General features: G+C 38.7%; 2 protein-coding genes across 12 annotated transcripts in view; one reads left to right on the top strand and one right to left on the bottom strand.

Moving 5' to 3' along the window:
* The window catches only part of IL15 (interleukin 15), an 87,783-nt gene extending 82,905 nt beyond the window's left edge, over positions 1 to 4,878 (top strand). For 10 of the 11 annotated variants that reach the window (XM_041123324.1, XM_041123323.1, XM_041123318.1 and 7 more), the window contains one exon: positions 256 to 4,878. In XM_041123324.1, the coding sequence (XP_040979258.1) occupies positions 256 to 369 (114 nt within the window). In that variant the 3' untranslated portion in view covers positions 370 to 4,878. The remainder of the gene's footprint in view (positions 1 to 255) is intronic. The other variant, XM_041123329.1, reaches the window with a different exon arrangement.
* Positions 4,879 to 20,568: 15,690 nt separating this feature from the next.
* Positions 20,569 to 21,150, bottom strand: part of INPP4B (inositol polyphosphate-4-phosphatase type II B) — a 391,067-nt gene continuing 390,485 nt past the window's right edge. Inside the window, exon 30 of the mRNA XM_041123453.1 lies at positions 20,569 to 20,669. The gene's annotated coding sequence lies outside the window, so the exon portion shown is untranslated. The remainder of the gene's footprint in view (positions 20,670 to 21,150) is intronic.

The raw sequence follows: 21,150 nt of genomic DNA, 5'->3' as shown, positions 1-21,150 counted from the left end.
AGAAAAGTATCCTAATTTTCAAAGGGACAGCCAATTGCATCTTTCACTGAAGTGCTGTATCTTTGAAAGCTGATTCTACTTGGAAAGCAAGCCAGGAGCTGCATAGACCATAAGTACCATGGAAGCCTCCAGCAATGCTTTCTGTAGCCATTGACTGCATTGGAGTTATTCACAAAGACAGGACAAACAACGGTTAGTTCTCTATCAGAACAAATAGATCAGTACCCTGCTTTACTATTGCATTTTGTTTTTCAGTTGAATTCCAAAACATCAGCAAAATGCAAAGAATGTGAAGAGTATGAAGAAAAAAATTTTACAGAATTTATACAGAGTTTTGTAAAGGTTATACAGAAGGAATGCAAACACTGACCAAATGACACAAGCTGGGAACCAAGATTCTTCCACAAACACCCTCAGAGAAATTAGATTATCACCAACAATAAACTGGAAAGAACATCACTTACAATCCTACTTACATAGCATAACACGTAAACAAAGAATAATAAAATCACTGTAATTCACAATGTGTTCATAACTGAATACATACAAATGATAATACTTAGGAAATATAAATGACAGGAGTTTAACAGTGTTTAAAGCTTCTTCTTGACTTAAAGTAAGTCTTTTGGTAAGTCCACCAGAAAAGAAATCCTGCCTAATTTACCAACCTTTCACAAAATTCTCTAAGAAGATCTCAGGGTATCTGCAGTAGGAACCTCCTCATGAACATCAGTTCAGGGCTAACTGAATGGGGTTTCAGAGAAAAGCTCTTCTTTTATTATTATTAATATAAAATTATCATAACCTTTTAAAGCATTTGGCTATAGCTATTTTTGTTATCTGAAAACTGTCCCTTTACCATCTGTGCTCCTAGAAGATCCTAGCTCATCTCTCACTTCTGTTGTTAGTCATGTCTGACAGTTTTCCTTGCAATTTTTTTTTCTTATTAACATTCCTTCAACGAACTAATGTCAAACCACAAGCTGAGGCCTATTTGTCTCAAAGGTCTATTGGCTATCTCTTAATATATTTATTTCTACTATGGTTTTCAGGTAAACCCAATTACTTCTTTTACCTAAGAATTTAAAGTCAAAAGTTAGAATATTTCTTTAAAGATTCTTCCTTACATTTTTTCCCTTTTGTACAATGGTAGCATAAGGGCATTAAAAGTTACCTCCAGTCTTCTCAACAGAAGGTAATGCTGGTGCTTGGTTCCATTGTCCAATGACAGAACATGCTTTGTTACTTCATTTGCTACCTCTGACGCAGACACTACCTTAGTCATTATGGTAATTACTACAGTTCCTTTAGCAATTACCAAAGATTTCAATCTAAATTTCAACCAAAGAAAAGCAGCGTAAATTTCATTCTCTGAATAAAGGAGGTGACCAAATCTCTTACACACACCACATCTCTTACACATTTCTTAGGTAGAAATCTTTCCTACGTAGGAGAGTTTGTAACTTTGGTCTCCTTTTGGGGCAAGAACTTTGAAGGCAGGAATCACTTTTGACCAGTTATTGGAAACCATGATAACCGTATTTCTAAGACTCAATGCCTCACCTGTCCCCTGTTAGTTCTGAAATGTTACATAGTCTTCTTTCAGCTCTTTCTAAAGTAACTGCTTTCTTCACGATTCATAACCACGTCATACCAACTGCTATCCATAATAAGTAATTCTTTCCTCCAGGCCCCTCCATTTCTCCATCTTCATTTGTGTGCTGGTTTCGGCTGGGATAGAGTTACTTTTCTTCATAATAGCTAGTATGGGGCTATGTTTTGGATTTGTGCTGGAAACAGTGCTGATAACACAGGCATGTTTTAGTTATTGCTTACACAGAGCCAAGGGCTTTTCTGCTCCTTACCCCACCCCACCAGCGAGCAGGCTGGGGGGGCACAAGTTGTTGGGAGGGGACACAGCCAATATCATAAGATTTGCTTTTCTCACAGTTATACTTAAAGATGACTGAGCTGCCAACCTCTTCCTTGTAGTATTGGGAAGACAGGAAAAATGAAACATCCACTACAGGACTGAAAGAAAACAGGAGGAAGGAAAAAGAAGTGAGAGCCACCTTAAATAATAACAGTGAAATCAAAATTATTGCAACTCACTGTGAATCTACTGCATCAGTTCTTTCTAAGTAGCAGAATTTGGCAAGGGGCTGGATGGAAATAAGGATATGCCTGCAATTTCGAAGTTAAACAGTAAATTTCAAAGAGTATTTCCCACAACTGCAGTCAAATCATTCATGACTTTCCCCTAACAGGCATCAAAGGGGGCTTTTGGAAAACTTTGGAAATTCCCATCCTGAGTCACTGAGCCAAGGTCATGATGGGATGTCTTGGCAGGAGGATTAAGAATGTGAGAATGAACTAGCTGCTGAGAACAAGTGGATGAAGCAAAAGCAAGAGACACAAACTTCATTGTATCCTCAAGTCAGTATTGGTATTCTTGAGAATAGAAATAGTATTAATTTTTATCCAAAGTGGCCTTCACTTGCAGCTCATCTATATGAAGGTGTACCTTACTAACAACGGAAACAGCATTGCATACCAGAATTTCTGTACATCAGAAGACTGATCAACATGACACTAAGCCATACTTAAAAGGAAACTATTCTGTAGTGTGTAAAGAGCTACACCTTCTCGAGAGGCAGAGAAAGAGCAATTAAACTTTGCTGCTATGCTCTCTATGGAATATTACATGCACTTAAGGAGGAAAAGAAAGCCATAAATGAGTAGGTTATGTATTTTGCAATAAGAAGATCAAATCAGCATCTCTAAGCTGTTTCCTTCCAACTATTTTCCTCCAAAACCTGGAAATGTTGGAGAATTCTCATCTCCTCATCAAAAGGCTTAATTAGACCAATAATCAACACCTTAAAGACAGACATAAAGAAATAAAAATCTTCCAAAACCTCACCCTCTTCTGAATGCTTATTAGAGGTGGTATTTTCTTGGTCAAGTCAAGCTGATCAGGAATCAATTGGATTTGTAAAAATGGGGGAGAAGATGGGCACATACAATAAAGAATGAAATATCTGTTTAAATGACTGGCTTATCTGTACCATGGCATAGGTAGGTCACTACCTCTAAAAGTGAAAAAATAGGGAAAAAAAGGAATGAAGTTAGAAAATAAACAGAAATCAGGGAGATTTCTGGGAAATTTCTTGAGAAATACATAAGGCTAAAGAACCTTATTTTAACTTTAGCATACAAATGAATATCTTATCTTGGTTCTCTTCCTTCTGAGTCTGAATCAGATTTTCTCAGAGATGAGTGGTGACTAATTATTGGGTAAAAGCTTCAAAGTCTCAGCCAGATGGTGAATGGGGAGTGAAGCAGTTGAAGAAATGTCAGGAGTTATCTCATGTATGAGGCATAATCTTTAGAACATGTCTTTGTGGACAAAAGAAATGAATTGATGTAAATACCTTCATCCTCAACTAATTTATTAGAATCCATTTGTAAAAACATATGGCCAAGAGAAATGGTTCATGACAGAGTTCCTATCAACTGTGACTCTAATGCTATGTCACCCAAGAAAAGAATTTAATCTTTCGTGCAATTCCTTCAAAATCTGATTTCCCTGGGGAACATAACCAGGTTTATATTCCAACGGGATGTCTCCACAGTTCTTGCAAATTTCCAAAACCAAGTATTTACTTAAGATTTATCTTCTAATACAGCTAGTCTTTCATCATATTCAAATTCCCCAGGCAAGAAAAAACAACAGCATGGTTTCACTCCCAGACTGTAATTCCATGAAGTCCTGAAACTTTGCCCCTTTGTTTCTTTTCCTAGTGAGACTCAATACTCCTGCAAGCTTTCCACTTCAATACATACAGACCAGAGTTCAATCTCCATGTACAATTACAGAAACTCGGTAGTAACCCAGATAAACCAACCTGCTACGTGGCTTAATATATCCTCCAGCAACCTCACTTTCCTTTCATATGTCTCACATCAACCACTTTTACAGCATAAAAAGGATTATCTGCACTTTCTTTTGAGCAGAAGAGTATTCGTCAAAGTTACAGGCTTTAACAAAGTTTGCAGCTGACTGAAACTCTTCTGCCTTACATCACTTCTCCCGGTGCCATTAGCTTCTTTAGCATAAAAAGAGGTTCAGTAATTCTGACTTCCTACTTTGTGATTACAGTTTTACACAAAATACTGCTTTCTTTAAACCTGATGAAATGGACCTGAGAATAGCCAAAGTTTGTTCAGTGCCAAAACTTTCTATATCTTTCTGTAAGTGGCCGTGCCTTTCAGATTAAATAAATGTGCATAATATATGATATGGAAAACTATCTGATGCTCAGGGGGTCAACATGCAGCACATATATATATAAAAATAAAAATACAGTTTTATATATGTTAAAAAGCATATCTATAGATACACTCTATTTTATGTTTTGATTATTCAATCTTCCTATGAATCTGTATTTTCTGGTGTTTTGTTTGCTCTGTCCAGATGGTAAATTTACCATTAAGTAACCTGTGCTGATTTTTTTTTCTAGTAGAAAGAATTTTTTTTTTTCTAAGTTATATTTATGAACAAATATGTGCAGCTGTTTTATATGATGATACATTAATAATGTTGCTTTTGAATAGACACTGGTCAAACTCAATTATGAGATATGGTCTACGCCAGAACATATTAAATGATGAGAACTGTGGTAATGTTAGAATATAGTAATAAAATAATAATAATATAATAATACATAACCATATTGTTTATGAGTTTATGACACACAATATAATCATAATCTAATAATAAAATAATGTTGCTTTAATACAATATAATCACACTGCTTTATGTGTTCATTCCCATACTGTTTATGATCAATAAAATTCCTAACTCTGCTTATTCAACCAATGCAATTTTTTTTGTGGTTTGCACTGCACATTTGATCCATGTTGGCAGGTACATAGTATGAGCACTAGCCACATAAAAAATCCGGATGTTATAATTGTTGTGATATAGGCAAGGTAAAATGTTGCATCTACCACTTGTAATAGAGAGTTCTTTTAATTTATATCTACATTTCACAAAAAAAATCAGGTATTGCTTTGTGGATCAAGGACTGACTATGAAAAGTTAAACAAGCAAAATTAAAAGATGGTTTGGTTTGGTTTTCAAACTATTGCAAATTATTTACACTGAGTGTTCTAGACTTCTAGCACATATGGATTTACCAGTAGACATCTACAGGTTCAAATACACCTATTTCTAGTATATTTGCTGTATTTACCCACTCATATCTTGCATTCCAAGCACTTCAAGGCAGGGGCATTATGTAACATTCACTGGAGTCTTCAGGAGCAATCAGAATTTATCTACTTCTAACTGGAACAGCTTAGAGCTTATCCACTTTCCTACATCAAACAGGTGAGCTTATTCATATACTACTGCTTATTTTACGTGTGCGTGTGTGTACGTGTGTGTACTGGGTTGACTACCATACGCCCAAATCAATAGGTTTTCAGCTTTTGGTCAGCAGGGCACCTAAGCAAAATGTAATGAATAACCCCCCCGCTATTGTCCATTGGAAAATGTTAAATGATCATCAGAATAAAAAAGCATGAAAAAACCCATCGTTCTAAGGACTGCCTCCAGTAAAAATAAAAACATTGTAAGTACTCTGAGAATGGTTTCTAATGCATTTTTTTCACAAGTTGTAGTTGAGGAAAACGAAGAATTGCCACTAACTTTTTATGTGTCAAGTTGCTTTCTTGAAATCAAATTTAAAAATACAGGGACAGTATTGCTGAAGGAACCTGCATTAGACCCAAATACAGCATTTTTGTTGTGAGATGAACAGAAGCCATCAGCTTGCACCTTTTTTTATTCAATGCCTTTCAGGAAGCAACACTACTGAGCTTTTCAAAATGAAATACTGCACGTCAGTAATCATTACACAACTTCTACCACAAATGACAGACCTTGTTAAACCAACAAAACAGAATTTAAGAGAAATTTAAAATATGCTTATGTCATTACAACATTTCTAATATGGCACAAACAGTGATAACATTGTATTGTAGCAGTGTGCTATCTCTACCATAGGTAAAACTGAGAAACTGCTCTATTTAAAGGCTGCCTTTCCCAGCTCTTCTGAGACTTATATACTTCCTTCAGTTAGCTTGAAATCTATAGTCTTGCAGTAACATAGGACGTATTAGTAATTCCAGCTTGGGATCTTTTGAGCCATCAGTTTCCCAATGAGCCAAAATTTTCTCTCCCACCAAAAAAACCATCCCAATATTTCTTGTAATTGACAGAGTCTACTGTTTTTGCATGGAGTACTGAGTAGTCAAACCATGCTTTTGGTCAATCTCAAAGCATTCAAGTCACTTAATATTTATCCAGTTAGTAGTACATAGAACTCCCCAATCCTCTAAGGCAGCAATACTGAATAGCAGTTATTCATAATCATCAGTTATGACAGCTGGGAATTTCTTCTCCTCATTAACCTTAATTGTGACTTTTTACATCACATTTGCAAGAATCTTTTTTTTCTTCTTTTAGTCACAAGATAACAAATGAGACATTAATCTGTATTTCCTTTGGTTATTCCTTTGGCAAGCTCACTACAACTAATTCAAAGAAAATTAGATCATTATGAATAATTTCTGCAACTTTGTTCTGTAACAAGCTTCCTGCTTTCATGCATCACTCGATATTCTACACTTTTTCTGATGTCTTCAGACAACATTTCTCTTTTTTAAACTGCCTACTGCAGGACAGTGACTGGGCTTCATTTTACCCTAGACAATCTTCCTAGCTGTGGGTATCAGGCATTTGGATAAGGTAACTTATCCAAAATCCCTTACCTGTACTGTATTTTTATCACTTGGCATAATTCCTTTTTAGGACCTCATCCTCTAGTATTTTGTATCAATAATAATGAAGATCTACCTGGGACAACTTAGAGAGAATTCATTGAATTTCTAAAGTTTGTAAGTTTTAAGTTCTCCAGCTATGACAGATAAGGTGCAGATGTTAACTATTGACTTAAAGACCTAAAGGGTTTTTTGTCAGTTTAATGTCCCCTTTTTTCCCCTCACGATCTTCTGGGATCTTCTGAAAGCACTGATAACTCTGGATAGCCTATGTTTTGTTTCAGCATTTGTGAAGGAGTCTCAAGCAGATAAACTTCCACAAAGCAGGCATCAATGGTGTCAGCAGGTGGGACATAAGCTTTTCCAGGTACATGCTTGTACATGATCTCCATTGTCTGGTGACTGACAGTAAGACCAAGCCATGGAAAAGGTGCCTTGTCCTCCTCAATGCACAGGAAAAGGACACAATCGCCAATGGCTCCTGGAAGCCAACGGCTTCTTTGGAAGTCATAAATTCTGACTCTGTGCAGTGGAGCTTCTACAGAAGTCCCATTAGCAACTGAGTAGGATGGTGATGATAGCTATGACGCTATCATAGAACATGGGGTTTACGTTAATAATTTTCTTCTACACAAGCTGCTTTAAAATAACAATTCCAAAGTCCTGTTCTCATGACTTTATCATAGGCCTCTATGCCTATACAAATGAAAACAAAGAGTGAGGAATTATTCCTTGGCCCCAAGGCCAGCTGGCACAGCACAGCTTATTTGGTAGTGACCACATGAATGAATGAATCTGCATCTAGTGCCAGAAAGCAAGGAATATTTTTAAGCTGCAGTGACACAGAGCGACAGGACAAAAAGGATAGCACTGCTGACAAATATGCTATAAAGAGTCACAAGGAAGGGGTGAAGGCATAGAAAGTAATTTTTTTTTTCCTCTGGTCCTTCAAGCAATTGTAACCACTAAAAATTAAAGCTGACAAAATTTGAACCTTAGACACACAGGTATCTGTGACTCCTCTCACTAAGCTGTTAGCTACATCTTCCACGCCTGCAAATCATGACCAACTCAAGGTGTACTGTGTGTTGAAACCAGAACCTCCTTTCTCCCTGCCTAGCTACAAGTAGCATTTCAAGTACAAACCATCTTGGTATCGGTGATGTCTAACACCTAAAGGTACTCTGTAACCACCACAATCAACAAAACCCTGGGAAACTGAGAGGTAAAAGAATAACACACAGTTATTTCCTTGGCTGAGTATCATGTCCATGAATGCTGAGACTAGCAAATCTCAAGGTTCTGACAAGTAGGGAGTAAGAATTAACTAGCATATGCATTCAGACACTGTTTGCAACAGCAACCCATGCCATGAATACCTCTGTTTACAAACAATATAAAACAAGATCTGCCTTTACTGCTAAAACGCTTTCTTGTTTCATGGTAAAAAATGTTGTGTGTGCTTCATTTTACAGCCCTCTTCTCCTTAAGGATGTTACATTTTTATTTTCCTCTCATTAAACACCCAGGCTACGCTCATCTCCAACCTAATTGCTGTCAATAGCAAGACCACCCTAGGTTCTGCAGCTGAAGCAGTACTGAACAAGAGACATATTAAATCTCTTGAGATGCATATCCACTCCTCCCTTTGTGCCATGTGCATCCCCATGCAAGAAAAAAGTTTCACTCAATTCCATCACAGTTGAGTCCTTCCAGACTGCATCATTCTCTCACTGCCAAGCTGCTTTAATTAGGCCCTCCAATATTCACAGTAGCTATGGCTAAGACAGTGAATACAGCTTCGATGCAGGCAAATCCCCTTTGGCTGTGAAATCTGTAGTGTTTAATGTTGTCTGTGTATTCTTGGTCATCAGAGTGACTTTTGTTGAACAAGCCATTCCAGAAGGGCATGATTATACCTCCAGGCAACCCTAACTCTGTGTCAAAGTTTTCTGTTAATGAACTACAGTGTATCAAATAGATGAGTTATAACTACAGTTATAGCCTCCCTTTGCTATCTCCTCCCATGCACCTACAAAATGGCAAGGCAAACTAGGTATGCAGATTGCACACAACTTTGGTTACACCAGCAGCACAAGCATTCAATTTATAGAGGTTTCTTCTACCTCTCTGCAACAGACCCACCACAGGCTGACCCCATCAGCCAAGCATGTGGCACCTTTTTGAAAACATATTTAAGAAAAGGCAAAAAAAAAAGCCAGACAGAGGGGAGAGGTAGGAACGAAAAGAATGAGAAACAGCAGAGGGAACACCAAGTTCAGAGAAGGACGAGGAGGTGCTCTATGGCACTGGAGCACATATCCCCTGCAGTTCATGGAGGACCCCACACTGGAGCAGTCGGAGGTTTCCTGAAGGAACTGTGGCCCATAGAGAGCCCATACTGGAGCAGGTTTTTTCCTGAAGGACTGCAGCCCGTGGGAAGAGTCCATGCCAGAGTAGGGGAACAGTGTGAGAGGGAAGGAATGGCAGAGGGAAACCACGATGTACTGACAATCCTACCCTCCTGATACCTTCCCCGCTGCTACTCAGGGGTGGGTGTGGAGGAATCTGGAGTGATGGAATGAAGTTGAGCATGGTAAAGGGGGGAGGAAAGGTGTTTTAAAGTTTGTATTTGGTTCTAACACCCAAATCTATTTTAATTGGCAATAAATTAGTTTTCCCCAATTTGAGCCTGTTTTACCCTCCACAGTAATTAGTACGCAATCTGCCTATCTTTATCTTGAGCCACAAGCTTTCCCATCCTATTTTCTGTCCCTGCCCTGCTGAGGAGGGCGAGTGAGCAAGAAGATGGGAGGGAATTCGGCCCTTAGCCGAGGTTAACCCACCATACCCGTGCTATGCACTTTCAGTATAGAACTCTTGCCAGTAGGTATCTGATCTCAGAGGTCTACAAATTACAGAGATCCTTAATCATACTTAGCAGCACACAAATAACCTTTTAATTTATTATTCCATCTTTGACATGTACTACTCAATATATTCAGTGCACTAAATACACTTGGGAGTTGCTGTGGATTAAAGATTAGCTGTGACAAACTGAACTTTTCAACCAAGTAACCAAGGGGAAAATACCAATTTAGCAATGCTGCAGTTCCATGCAGGCAAAGCATGCATTCAAATAGCTATCCAAACTGCCTGGCCAGAAGTAATTTGTAGGTTTTAGTACTAGGTTAAAAAACTGAATATGGATTCCCCTGTGCCCCCATTTCCATGTGCATGCAGTCCCAAAGAGGGTTTCTTACCATAGCCAGAGAACCAGGGTTAATGAACAAATATGTGCAGACCTTTCCTCCCTACAGAGCCATCACACTAGCACAGAAGAAAACACAAATGAGTTATGACCGTGAATGTCATCTGATTATCAAAAGAAAACCTACTCTGAAAGATTAGTCTGTTCTAGCTCTCAACAGTATTTGAGGCTTAAGAAGTTGCACATTAGAATTTAATATTTTACTAGAACAGTTAAAAAAAAACAACAGTGAAATACTGTGCCACATTCTGGCCCTTCATGTGCTGGAGGATTTCCCAAGTAACTTTTAGGATCTCAAAGGGGATAGGCCAAATTAACAGTAACAGCAAATAGAATCACAGCCTAGCTCAGTGAACTAATATAATCTCTTGTAAGCGTTCAAGTGATACCAAGTTTATTAACAAAACCTTCCTGCAACACATGCAGTTGTGCAACATCTTTCATGGAACAGGCAGCAGATGATAAATTATAACTATTAGCCTGAATCATAACAGTATCTCTCTTTAAACCTGAGGCATCCATAATACAATTATTAGAGTATCTGTATTTTAAAAAGATGAAATAATAAGTAGCACTAACAAAAATAAAAACAAACAAGAAGGCATGACTGGGTTCCTGATCTAGGAATAGGATGGACTGAAGAAACAAGTAATATAAATCTATCTTTCAGAAGTATTGTTTCTAGTGAGCTTGCAAAAGAGCCAGCTCATAAGTGCCAGGCTGATTTGGAGGGAGGTGTGCTGTTGGTCAGAAGGGGGGAAATGGACGAGCACAGGCAAAAATCTCTGTGGAACTGTTATGTATAAACAGAGATCAAATGGGATAGTCTTGCAGCTTCTTGTTTTCTAATCTTAAAAAGTTGCTATCTAAATTTGGCTAGACCTCAAGAGCACAAACTTAAAAAAAAATAATTCCAATAACAATCCTTAGTCCTTAAAATGTAAGTCCTTTGAATATCAGGGCATATGCCATAATTGTGTAAGAAAACAGATTCTTGCAAGCAGACAAATACTAATGGGAAATAAAAAAAATTCCTACATGTTGAGATCCTGAAGCATCCCACAATCAAATATCTAAATTATGACCACAGAAGCCAAACACAAAATTTGTATTAAAATTATCTCTGTATTTGTATTGAAAAATTATTTCTGAGGATTGAAAAGTCTTGAAATAATTCATTAGGAATCAATTTTAACCACATATACAACAGGGGCAATATCAGCCAGATAATTGCTTGATTGCAAACAGTGACTAATACTTCCCTATTGTATTTTACGACAAGAAATCTTCATATGCAGATCTACTGAGTCCTCCTGTGCAAAAGGGTCAAATTCTGCATTAGTGTGTTGTTGATAGGCATTTACACCAACACAGCCAAGACCAAATTTCAGCTCAGTGACTTACCAATCAAGTATAAAGGCCCATTTTATGTTGAATAGAATATTATCTGAAAATTTATTTACAACTTAAAATCAATGCTAGTACCTATCAAACAAATAAATGTTTAATGCTAGACTATTGTAACACATGATGAAAGATAGCTGGAAGGTGCATTATTTTTATCCAATATGCTTAGTATCTTTTCACAAATGACCCACCTCAAATACATGTTTAAATCTAGGGTAGTTCAAGACTGCAAGACCTCACCCACTTGCTTCTCTCTCATGGGTGCATAGCAAACTAGGAAAAAGAGTATTACCAGCAAACGCTGCACCCATGTTATGTCAAAGATTTCATCAAAAGGGAGAGTTTAAGATGATCTGTCAGAGAAGACAGACATTTTTACCACATCACAGGACAGAGATGAAAGGGCTCATAATCCTTGTGTTTAGGATAATTTCATACTCTAAGCCCAAGCTAAACAGAGGAATTTCTTAGGCTTCTCTTCCAGGAGAGAGACCAAACAGAGAAATCAGCAGTCACCAAAGGAAAACCATTCCCGCCAGCCCCCCCAGCCTGGAATCATCAGCTGTAAATATACAAAATAGGTGCGTAAAAGAGAAGTAGCTACCACCTGCTTACCTTCTAAAAAAGATTTGGGGGCATATAATCAGAGTTTCATATTTTCCTATGGTTCAGGTGTCAACAGGGCTGTGACAGGCATCCTCTGAAAATCGTAACATGCTTGCATTTGCCACTGTCTTTTACGGAAAAACCTTTTCTTCCTTTTTCAGTTCAGTTCTTGAACTTTAATCAAGCCTATGATTCATGCCACGTTAAACAAAATCTGATTTTTAAAAGCTAAACTAAACACCTTTTTTTTTGGGCTGAGGAACATTTCTGCTTTTGACACAGACAAACTGATACTGTACTCTGAATTGTGGGCTAGGACACTGTCTCTTCAGCATTGTTAAGTTTTTCTTGGAAAAAGATGTGGTATTGTGATCTTTATGGGCTATAGCTTCCCAGACAGAGGAAATCTACAGGGTAGGCACTGCAGAAGAAGACATATTATTAAGCAGAGGTGGTACAGTGTAACTGAAATTAAATTAAGTGCTGAAGTAATACTTAGAGCTTGTGACAGAGTGGTAAGCACCAAATATTGTGGCGAGCAATTTTCAGAGGTATTGGTTGTGGTGGGTTGACCCTGGCTGGACACCAGGTGCCCACCAAAGCCACTTGATTGCTCCCCCCCTCAGCTGGACAGGGGAGAGAAAAATATAACAAAAGACTTGTGGGTTGAGATAAGGACAGGGAGAGATCACTCAACAATTACTGTCATGGGCAAAACAGACTCGACTTGGGGAAAATTAATTTAATTTATTACCAATCAAATCAGAGTAAGATAATGAGAAATAAAACCAAAGCTTAAAACACCTTCCCCTCACCCCTCCCTCCTTCCTGGGCTTAACTTTACTCCTGATTTTCTCTACCTCCTCCCCTCAACAGCACAGGGGAATGGGGAATGGGGGTTGGGGTCAGTTCATCACACGTTGTCTCTGCCGCTTCATCCTCTTCAGGGCGAGGACTCCTCACGCTCTTCCCCTGCTGCAGCGTGGGGTCCCTCCCACAGGAGACAGTCCTCCATGAACTTCTCCAGCGTGAGTCCTTCCCACAGGCTGCAGTCCTTCACAAACTGCTCCAGTGTGGGTCCTTTCCACGGCATGCAGTCCTTCAGGAGCACCCTGCTTGTCCCCCACAGGGGGAACAGAAAACCTGCTCCAGCGTGCGCTCCTCTCTCCATGGGTCCGCAGGTCCTGCCAGGAGCCTGCTCCAGCGCGGGCTTCCCACGGGGTCACAGCCTCCTTCGGGCACCCACCTGCTCTGGCGTGGGGTCCTCCCCGGGCTGCAGGTGGATATCTGCTCCACCGTGGACCTCCCTGGGCTGCAGGGCGACAGCCTGCCTCACCATGGTCTTCCCCACGGGCTGCAGGGGAATCTCTGCTCCAGTGCCTGGAGCACCTCCTCCCCCTCCTTCTTCACTGACCTGGGGGTCTGCAGGGCTGTTTCTCTCACAAGTTCTCACTCCTCTCTCCCAGCTGCAGTTGTGCAGTTTTCTTTTTCCCCTTCTTAAATCTGTTCTCCCAGAGGCACTACCACTGTCGCTGATGGGCTTGGCCTTGGCCAGCGGCAGGTCCGACTTGGAGCCGGCTGGCATGGGCTCTGTTGGACATGGAGGAAGCTTCTAGCAGCTTCTCACAGAAGCCACCCCTGTAGCCCCCCTGCTACCAAAACCTTGCCATGCAAACTCAATACAATTGGTATATCTTTGCTCACAGAAAATTAGATTAAAAGATAAATTATCAGTCAGCAGTAATTTTCAGTCAGCAGTAATAGCCATTTTTCTTTTAAATTCTCTGCTTTACTGCCTCATGACATTTATATGACTTATAACCATAGTCCTGTTTATTGCCCAATCTTCTATTCAGAAATACACTACAGTGTTACCTTCTCTGTTGGACTTGGCTGCGACTTACTACAGCAGTTCGTGAATATTTCTAGAGGAAAAGCTTCTGATAATGAAGTGAACCTCAACGTATATTTTTCGGAGCACAGTTTGACTTCCTAATGATGCAGATGTTCTGCAAATCACAACACCACATGTTAGATATGTTTGTCCCTGAAGAAATTTATGAAAAGAGAAGTGGGAAACTTACTGGCACATTCATCACTAATAGGTCTCTCTTATCCCAGAGACAGCATTGGCAGTTCCATAATTACATACACTTGAAAACCCATTTTACATACATACAGCAATAATTCAATTAGTTAGCAAATGAAAATCAGAGCTTTTTCAGCACAAAGTTGCATTTTCTTTAATATGATTATCTCAAAAATATCTGCTCTGTCCCTTTAAGCTTATCAGACTAAACTTCTTCTAACAACATCTAGATCCAATATAGGGATCCCAAACAAGAATTGTCACTTTCTGAAGTAGAACTTTGTCTTGATCTTCCCACAGAATCTGTGCCTGATGAGTAAACTGTCTTAGCACTTGTTCTGGATTTCAACAAAGGGTTCAAAATTCTCCTTAAACTTACAGCTATAAGTCAAAGACTGAAAATAACCCTTGTGTTTCAGTGTTCACACACTTCATCCTTTCCTACTAACCCATTTTTAGCATATGCTTCAGATACTCTGTGATGAGTGATGAATACCCAAAGGTGTATGTAGTGCTGTACTTAGTAGAAGTATACTTAAAAAGTTTCAATACTAGATTGGATTTCTGCTGGACCAAAGTTCTAATGAAAACTCATTTAAGATAATAAAGAACTTTATAACTATATTTTTCTAGCAAATTTTAATTAAAGTTAATAAAAATACAGATTTTATTTTTTTTCCGTTGTATTGGGCAGACAATGTAGTTGCAATAATTCTTTAGCAAGATACAAGCCTTATAGTTCTGCAGCTGTAAGTAAACCCCAGAGTTGAGAAGGGTTTTTTTGTCTGTAAAGAAGCATATAAAGATAGCGTCTATCTAATAAAGTATGCAAAGGAAGCAGATAACTATCATGGGATTGGACAGGGAAGATTTACATCTTCAGTAAAGAGTTTGAAAATGCCATTAAGCATTTGTCTGTTAGCCTTCAAGCATAACAAACATTTGCCTTTGAATTCCATTTAGGAAAGGCTTCATCTTCATAAACTCTGTTTTAGGAATCACAGAATGGTTGAGATTGAAGGGACCTCTAGAGGTCATCTGGTCCAACCCCGCTGCTCAAGCAGAGTCATCTAGAGGAGGTTGGCCATAACCATGTCCAGTTGGCTTTTGAATATCAGTTTTCTTTAACTAGAGCTAAGAAATAATTAGAGCTGCTAGTGGGTGGTGTCCTGGTTTTGTTCTGTGGTGATCACCAAGAAATGATTCTCTTCATGCAGGACAGGAAAACAAATAGTTACACTTTGTGTAAAATTTGACTCATTGTGGTCTTTTAACTTAGCCTAAGAATATTATGCCAACATTACTATGACTGCAGACATGATAATATGTGTGTGTGTGTGTGTGTGTATATATATATATATATGATATGTGTTCTCAATCTTAAGGAATGGTTTTAAAGGGAACTAATTTTTTTCATATCATATCCTATGCATTTTAACTAGATTGCACATCTGCTTGATGGTCAATAAAAGCTGGTATAAAGAATTTCAGATTTTAATGGTCACACCTGGATTAATATTTTGATAGAAGACTATAACATTTTAAATGTAAGGGTAGATTAGAAATTCTCCATTTAATAGCTTAGTGTACTCTTTCCAGATTCAGCCAAAACCCCTTTACTCTCTAGGTGCTTAACAACAATATGGACAATTAAGCAAAATGGAATAGTACAGAGAAAATAGCTCACTGTGCATTAAAACACAGCGTAGGAATCAAAGACAGATTGATCTATAATTCCATGATGGTTCATTACTAGAATGTAACCAACCAACAGTTGATACTTTATACCTGATAATGGCATATTTCACCTTGGCATATGTTCCTCTAGCTAGGCACTTGGCAAGAGCTTCCTTTGGGATCACATTTAAGACCACTCCCTTTTTTCAAGTACTTTCCTTTGAACAAGCTGTACTTGAAAATACTTGAGCACATTTCATCATAAAGTTGCTTTCCAGTCACACCCTAATAAAAAAATATTTGTTGTTCAGCAAACACTTACTGAACAAACAAGAAAAGCCCTTACCCTTTGCTAGCACTCTATCTCCCTGAAGTCTGATTTAAAGAATGTTGATGGAATGGGCAGGTCTGTGCAGCATTAAAGTATTTTTTCAAGTTCCCTATTTAGAATTTCAGCATTAAAGGAAAGTCAATTAGCTACTTTCACTATGATTATAATTGTTTTCTAGCCTGAAGCCAGTTTGTGACTCCTTCTTTTCTTCTATCAGAATGTTTCTTATAGTAGGAAAGAAGTTGGAGGAGTTTTTTAAGTATCATACATATTAACAACATGATGATTCGCCACTTAAACTATTGGACTGCCTTGTAGCAGAGAAGACTCAAAGCTGCATAGCTATGAAAGGAAAATTGAATGTTGCTGTCTTAAGGAAGAAAAAGGATTGTATTTTTCAGGGGCAGAAGAGATGGCACAGGAAGCTGGGGAAGAGAAAAGGCTGGGAGAAGTCAGAAGAGTATTAAAAGGGTACTCAGATTCAACTGAGCAGGCCTGGGAGCAAGCAGTCATATATGGCGAAAGACTATATGTAAAAATGGAGGCTTAGGTCTTGTGCCTGAGGGACACTTTGAACGGTGCAGAGAGGGACAGCAACATTTCCTTTCCCCCTTCTTCAGCCTGCCCCTCTTCTGGCATGTTCTCCCTCCACTCTACCTCATCCCATACCCTCCAACCCATCTAAGACACAGAACTCCACCCTCCTCCCCACCTCCAAAGGCATCTTCTTACATTAACATCCACCTCCCATTGCCTACCTCAGATAAACTAGTTTTCCTTCCCAGCAGCTTCCCTAACAAAGGAAGTGCAAAGACATGCTCTCGATAGTATGGGCTGAAGACAAGACAGGACCAGAAGCAGAACCCAAAGGATCTGGAGATCCCAGGGAGTGAAGCTTTCTGACCCTTTCCTGGAAGGCCTGAGGCAGCTGTGGTTGTAGGGACAATGTCTGCTTTGGACTGGGGCTACTTACATGGCCTGCCATTCTCTTCCTCATCCTCACATAAGCTGACCCTCTCTAAGCAGCAGCAGGTGAGGTAAGGATGGATTGTTCAGACTATAGCAGTCCATCTTTGCCAACTCAGGCACAAGCTAAACACGCAGCTTGCAGCACCCCACAGAGTCACATTATAGAAAAATGATAATATATCCTTGCTTGGGCAAGCTGTACTTACATGCAAGATTTTGTTTTCATCCTGAAATACTGTTAACTGTCGTAATTTTATCTTGGAAGAGGCTGACTGTTGAAAAGCAGTAGTGCATGGAAATTTGATAGCAGCTATATCACATTTCAGGCCTTGAAGGCAAGTATGCATATGAGTGCTGTTATTATTATAGGAGTGTTATCATAGAAAGTTCACCTAAGACAGATACTGACAGATGTCATATTTGCTTCATCAGAAATAAATAAGGGACATTAAAAACCACTAACAATCATAGACAATCATATATGCTCATGATAAGTATCCTTGGCAAACACAGATTCTTAAGGCTTGAAGTCCAATCTGTGTTACTCACTTTGCTTTGCCAGCCTTCAAGGATCTTTGCCCTGGATTTTCCTGGGTATTCCCTTTGATATCTGGGCATGTGTCTGAACCTGAAGTCACAGGTGCAGAGAGCTCCAGGTGAATCCTACCTCTGAGTCAGTTTTTGCCCTGTTCCTAAGTCTTCCTACCTAGGGAATCAGCTGATTCACCCCAAACAAGAGCTAGAGATGGGGCTAACATGCAAATGGTAGAAATGGCAAAGAGGCTGTGACCTGAGACACAAGTCTACATGATAGCAGAAGTGTTGCCTCAACATCACTGTCAAGTCCCTTTCCTGCAAAGTGTATCACTGCACTTTAGTGACTGAAAGATGGAGCTACACCATTCACTTCAGTAACGATGTTTCTGTATTGCACTGAACAGGGTTTCCGAAGCTAAGTTTGGATGTTTTCCTCTCTCGCTCACAAACACTTAACAATATCAAACTTCTCTCTTAGTATTTTGAAAATACTCTGTAGTGGCTGCTAAAGCACCTCCTGGGATGTGAAGAAAGCATGATTCCCGTTAGGGCAATTTCAGATTTCTTTGGTTTGCTATTTAATTAGGATAAAGATTACTGCAACATAGCAAGACAATTAACAGACAAGTTGGAGAAGTTGGTTTCAGGAGGATGTGTAGGTTTAGCACTTTTGCTCCTAATTCTCTCAGACCTTGTTTCCCATCTCTTCAAATGTGAATCTTGCCCTCCTGTCTCCAGCACTTACAGCTGTGCTTCATAACATGCCATTCTCCAGTCTGTCCAAGCACAGTTTCAGGACAGGCAGAGAAAGATCTCATCAAACCTGAAGCAGGAGTTAATCAGGCATCTAACTTGGGAGGCCCTGCAAATTCTCAATATTTAGCACTGAATATAACACTTCACTGAAGGGGAAAAAAAGATGGTGAGGAGCAAGAAATTATTCTTTTTGTGGGGGAATAAGAAAGACATAATTAACAGTAATGCCTCTACTGTACTTTGAATATTTAAAATGCGATATACTTTATACTTTATGCATTTATGATGTGGATTAAAAAAAATCACAAGCACAAAAACAAGTAATGGGAATGTGGTTTGCAGACTAATCTTAAAATTTGAGAGTCAAATTCTGAATGTCTACAAATAATGGTCTGATTCTTGATTTCATATCAGTCTCCTGTGAATTTCCTCACCACAGTACCGACAAGACTACTTGAATAGAGAAATGTACGCCTATGTAGTAATGATTACACATTATTTATTGTTATTATTGCTGCTCTTACTGCTATAATTATGCAAGCATGTTCATGAATTTAGAATTCAAAATTTATAGTGCTGATATATCTATTTTAAGCTAGTAGGCTTATTTCAAACATATTTGTGTCCAGGCTTCCACAATAACCTTCTAAACTTCAGTATCAGTAGAAGTCATGGTTCATTACCCGGTCTGCAAATGCCCACAACTCATTTTACTCACCTAAGTGATATAAATGTTAGACATTACTCTCCTCTATTTTAAGACTGCACTACCTGCCACAGAGCCACATCAATTATAAATAGTAAATGGCCTTTCAAAGGTCTTAAATTTTACTTTTACTAGGGGACTCCCTTTCAGAAGAAAGAATAGTGCTTCTTGTTGCTGTCAGTTCTCATATTATGGCTGTGGCATGATAATTCTGAGCCTTGGTGATGTTATTTTGTGAATTGTGGCAAAACTGATTACAAGAAGGAAATATGGTGGAATGATAATGATGTTACTTATTTTGTATTCAGATAGGACTGGGAAGGCAACCAAAAGTAGAGGCACGTTATGCTATGCATTGTTCAAACGCAACATAGTAGATAGAGACTGCCCTGAAGAGATTACAGTCTCAGGAATTTACTAAGGTTAGGAGTAATTGATATTGAGTACTATGATTCTCCTCCTGGATTTATTGGTACAGGATGACGGTATACCTCACCTAACTTATTTTAATTGATGAAGAAATACTTCAAATCACTAACACAAATGAAGTAATTTTTGGTAATCCAACAAATCCTAAACTTTAACCCCCAGTCAACACCTATTAGGAAAAATGCTGTTTCACATACAGAACAGTTACTCTATCTTCCAGCTTCTATTCAGTAGTGAATACCTGGGAGCTGTGCTTAAAATAACTTGTTTAACACCATCAGTCACATTTCATGCTTTCCAGGTTTAGCAGCCTAGAAGAGGCCCAACATGAAAAAGTTAATCGCCCATTTCACACATCCCTGTCCTAAAGAGAGACAAAGTCAAGCCAAAAGGAACATTGCTAGTCTCATCAACCCACTTACATCTGTAAAAAGAAGTTTTCTATCCCTTTTCTGTTACCCCTGTTATAAGCAGCACTGCTAGTACAATAAAGGCCATGTTTTGTTTGAAGTACAGAGAAAGGTCAGATTTTTTTTTTGTACAGGGAGTTTAGTCAATGTGTCATGTGTAAAGGAAAATGGCCAATACTGCAGCTGCAATCAGATTACTATGTTGTTAGACTTCTCAAAGATCACAATTACCCCAATGAAACTATTTTTTGCCCATTTCATATCTCAGTGTTTTCATCATGAACAAAAAGCAAACATCAATGTGAGCAGTTGGGCCTGAGCATGCGACTTTATGGTCAGTGGGAACTTTGCCACTGACATTGGTGAGCCCAGCAGGAATAAATCCAATGCACACGTGATTTCTGATGCTTTTCGCTCCTCACCACTGGATCTGCTAATATCTCCTTAAATGCTGTACAAACCTGAAACAGTGATTTCTCTCAGTTCCTAACTCAGCATCCATAATGACTTAATTACAAACTTACTCTCTCAGGAGTTTTCTGTTGGTGATGATATCCTCCCACTCTGTTATTCCTCTTCTCACTTCTTGAACTGAATAGTGACCACATCATTTCCATAGTTACTGTAGAAACCTAAAGAAAGTAGTAACCTTCAGACTTTCAAAAACAGAATTTTCTATCAATTTTATCACTCTCTATTAAATCAAATTTATTTTTCTACAGATATTGTTTTATCTCAGATGGTCCAAGTCTTTACTGAGGAATAAGGTTCTCTTTCTCTGACTTATCTGCTTCTGTTACCTACACACAGCTTAGTCACCATTTAAGGGTAACAGTTACAGATATCCCTATATTAGTCTGGGGCAGTATGCATTTTGTGAAACAAGTGAAAGATGAAAACTTTGCAATTTGTACGGTTTTATCTCTCAACCTCAGTTGCCACCTTTATTTTAAAATGTTTGACTATTTTAATGATATAAAATCATCATCATATCAAAGACATCAAATTCAAAAGAGCAATGAGGCTGTGAATAAGCTGCATTGCTTTGCTTTTCATGTGCCCCCAGCTGAATTCTTTAGAAGGTCCCAATTTCAGAGTCAGGCTTAGCCTCTG

This window comes from Aquila chrysaetos, chromosome 1 (genome assembly GCF_900496995.4).
Source record: "Aquila chrysaetos chrysaetos chromosome 1, bAquChr1.4, whole genome shotgun sequence".
Lineage (NCBI taxonomy): Eukaryota > Metazoa > Chordata > Aves > Accipitriformes > Accipitridae > Aquila > Aquila chrysaetos.
This window is presented reverse-complemented; position numbering and strand designations above follow the sequence as displayed.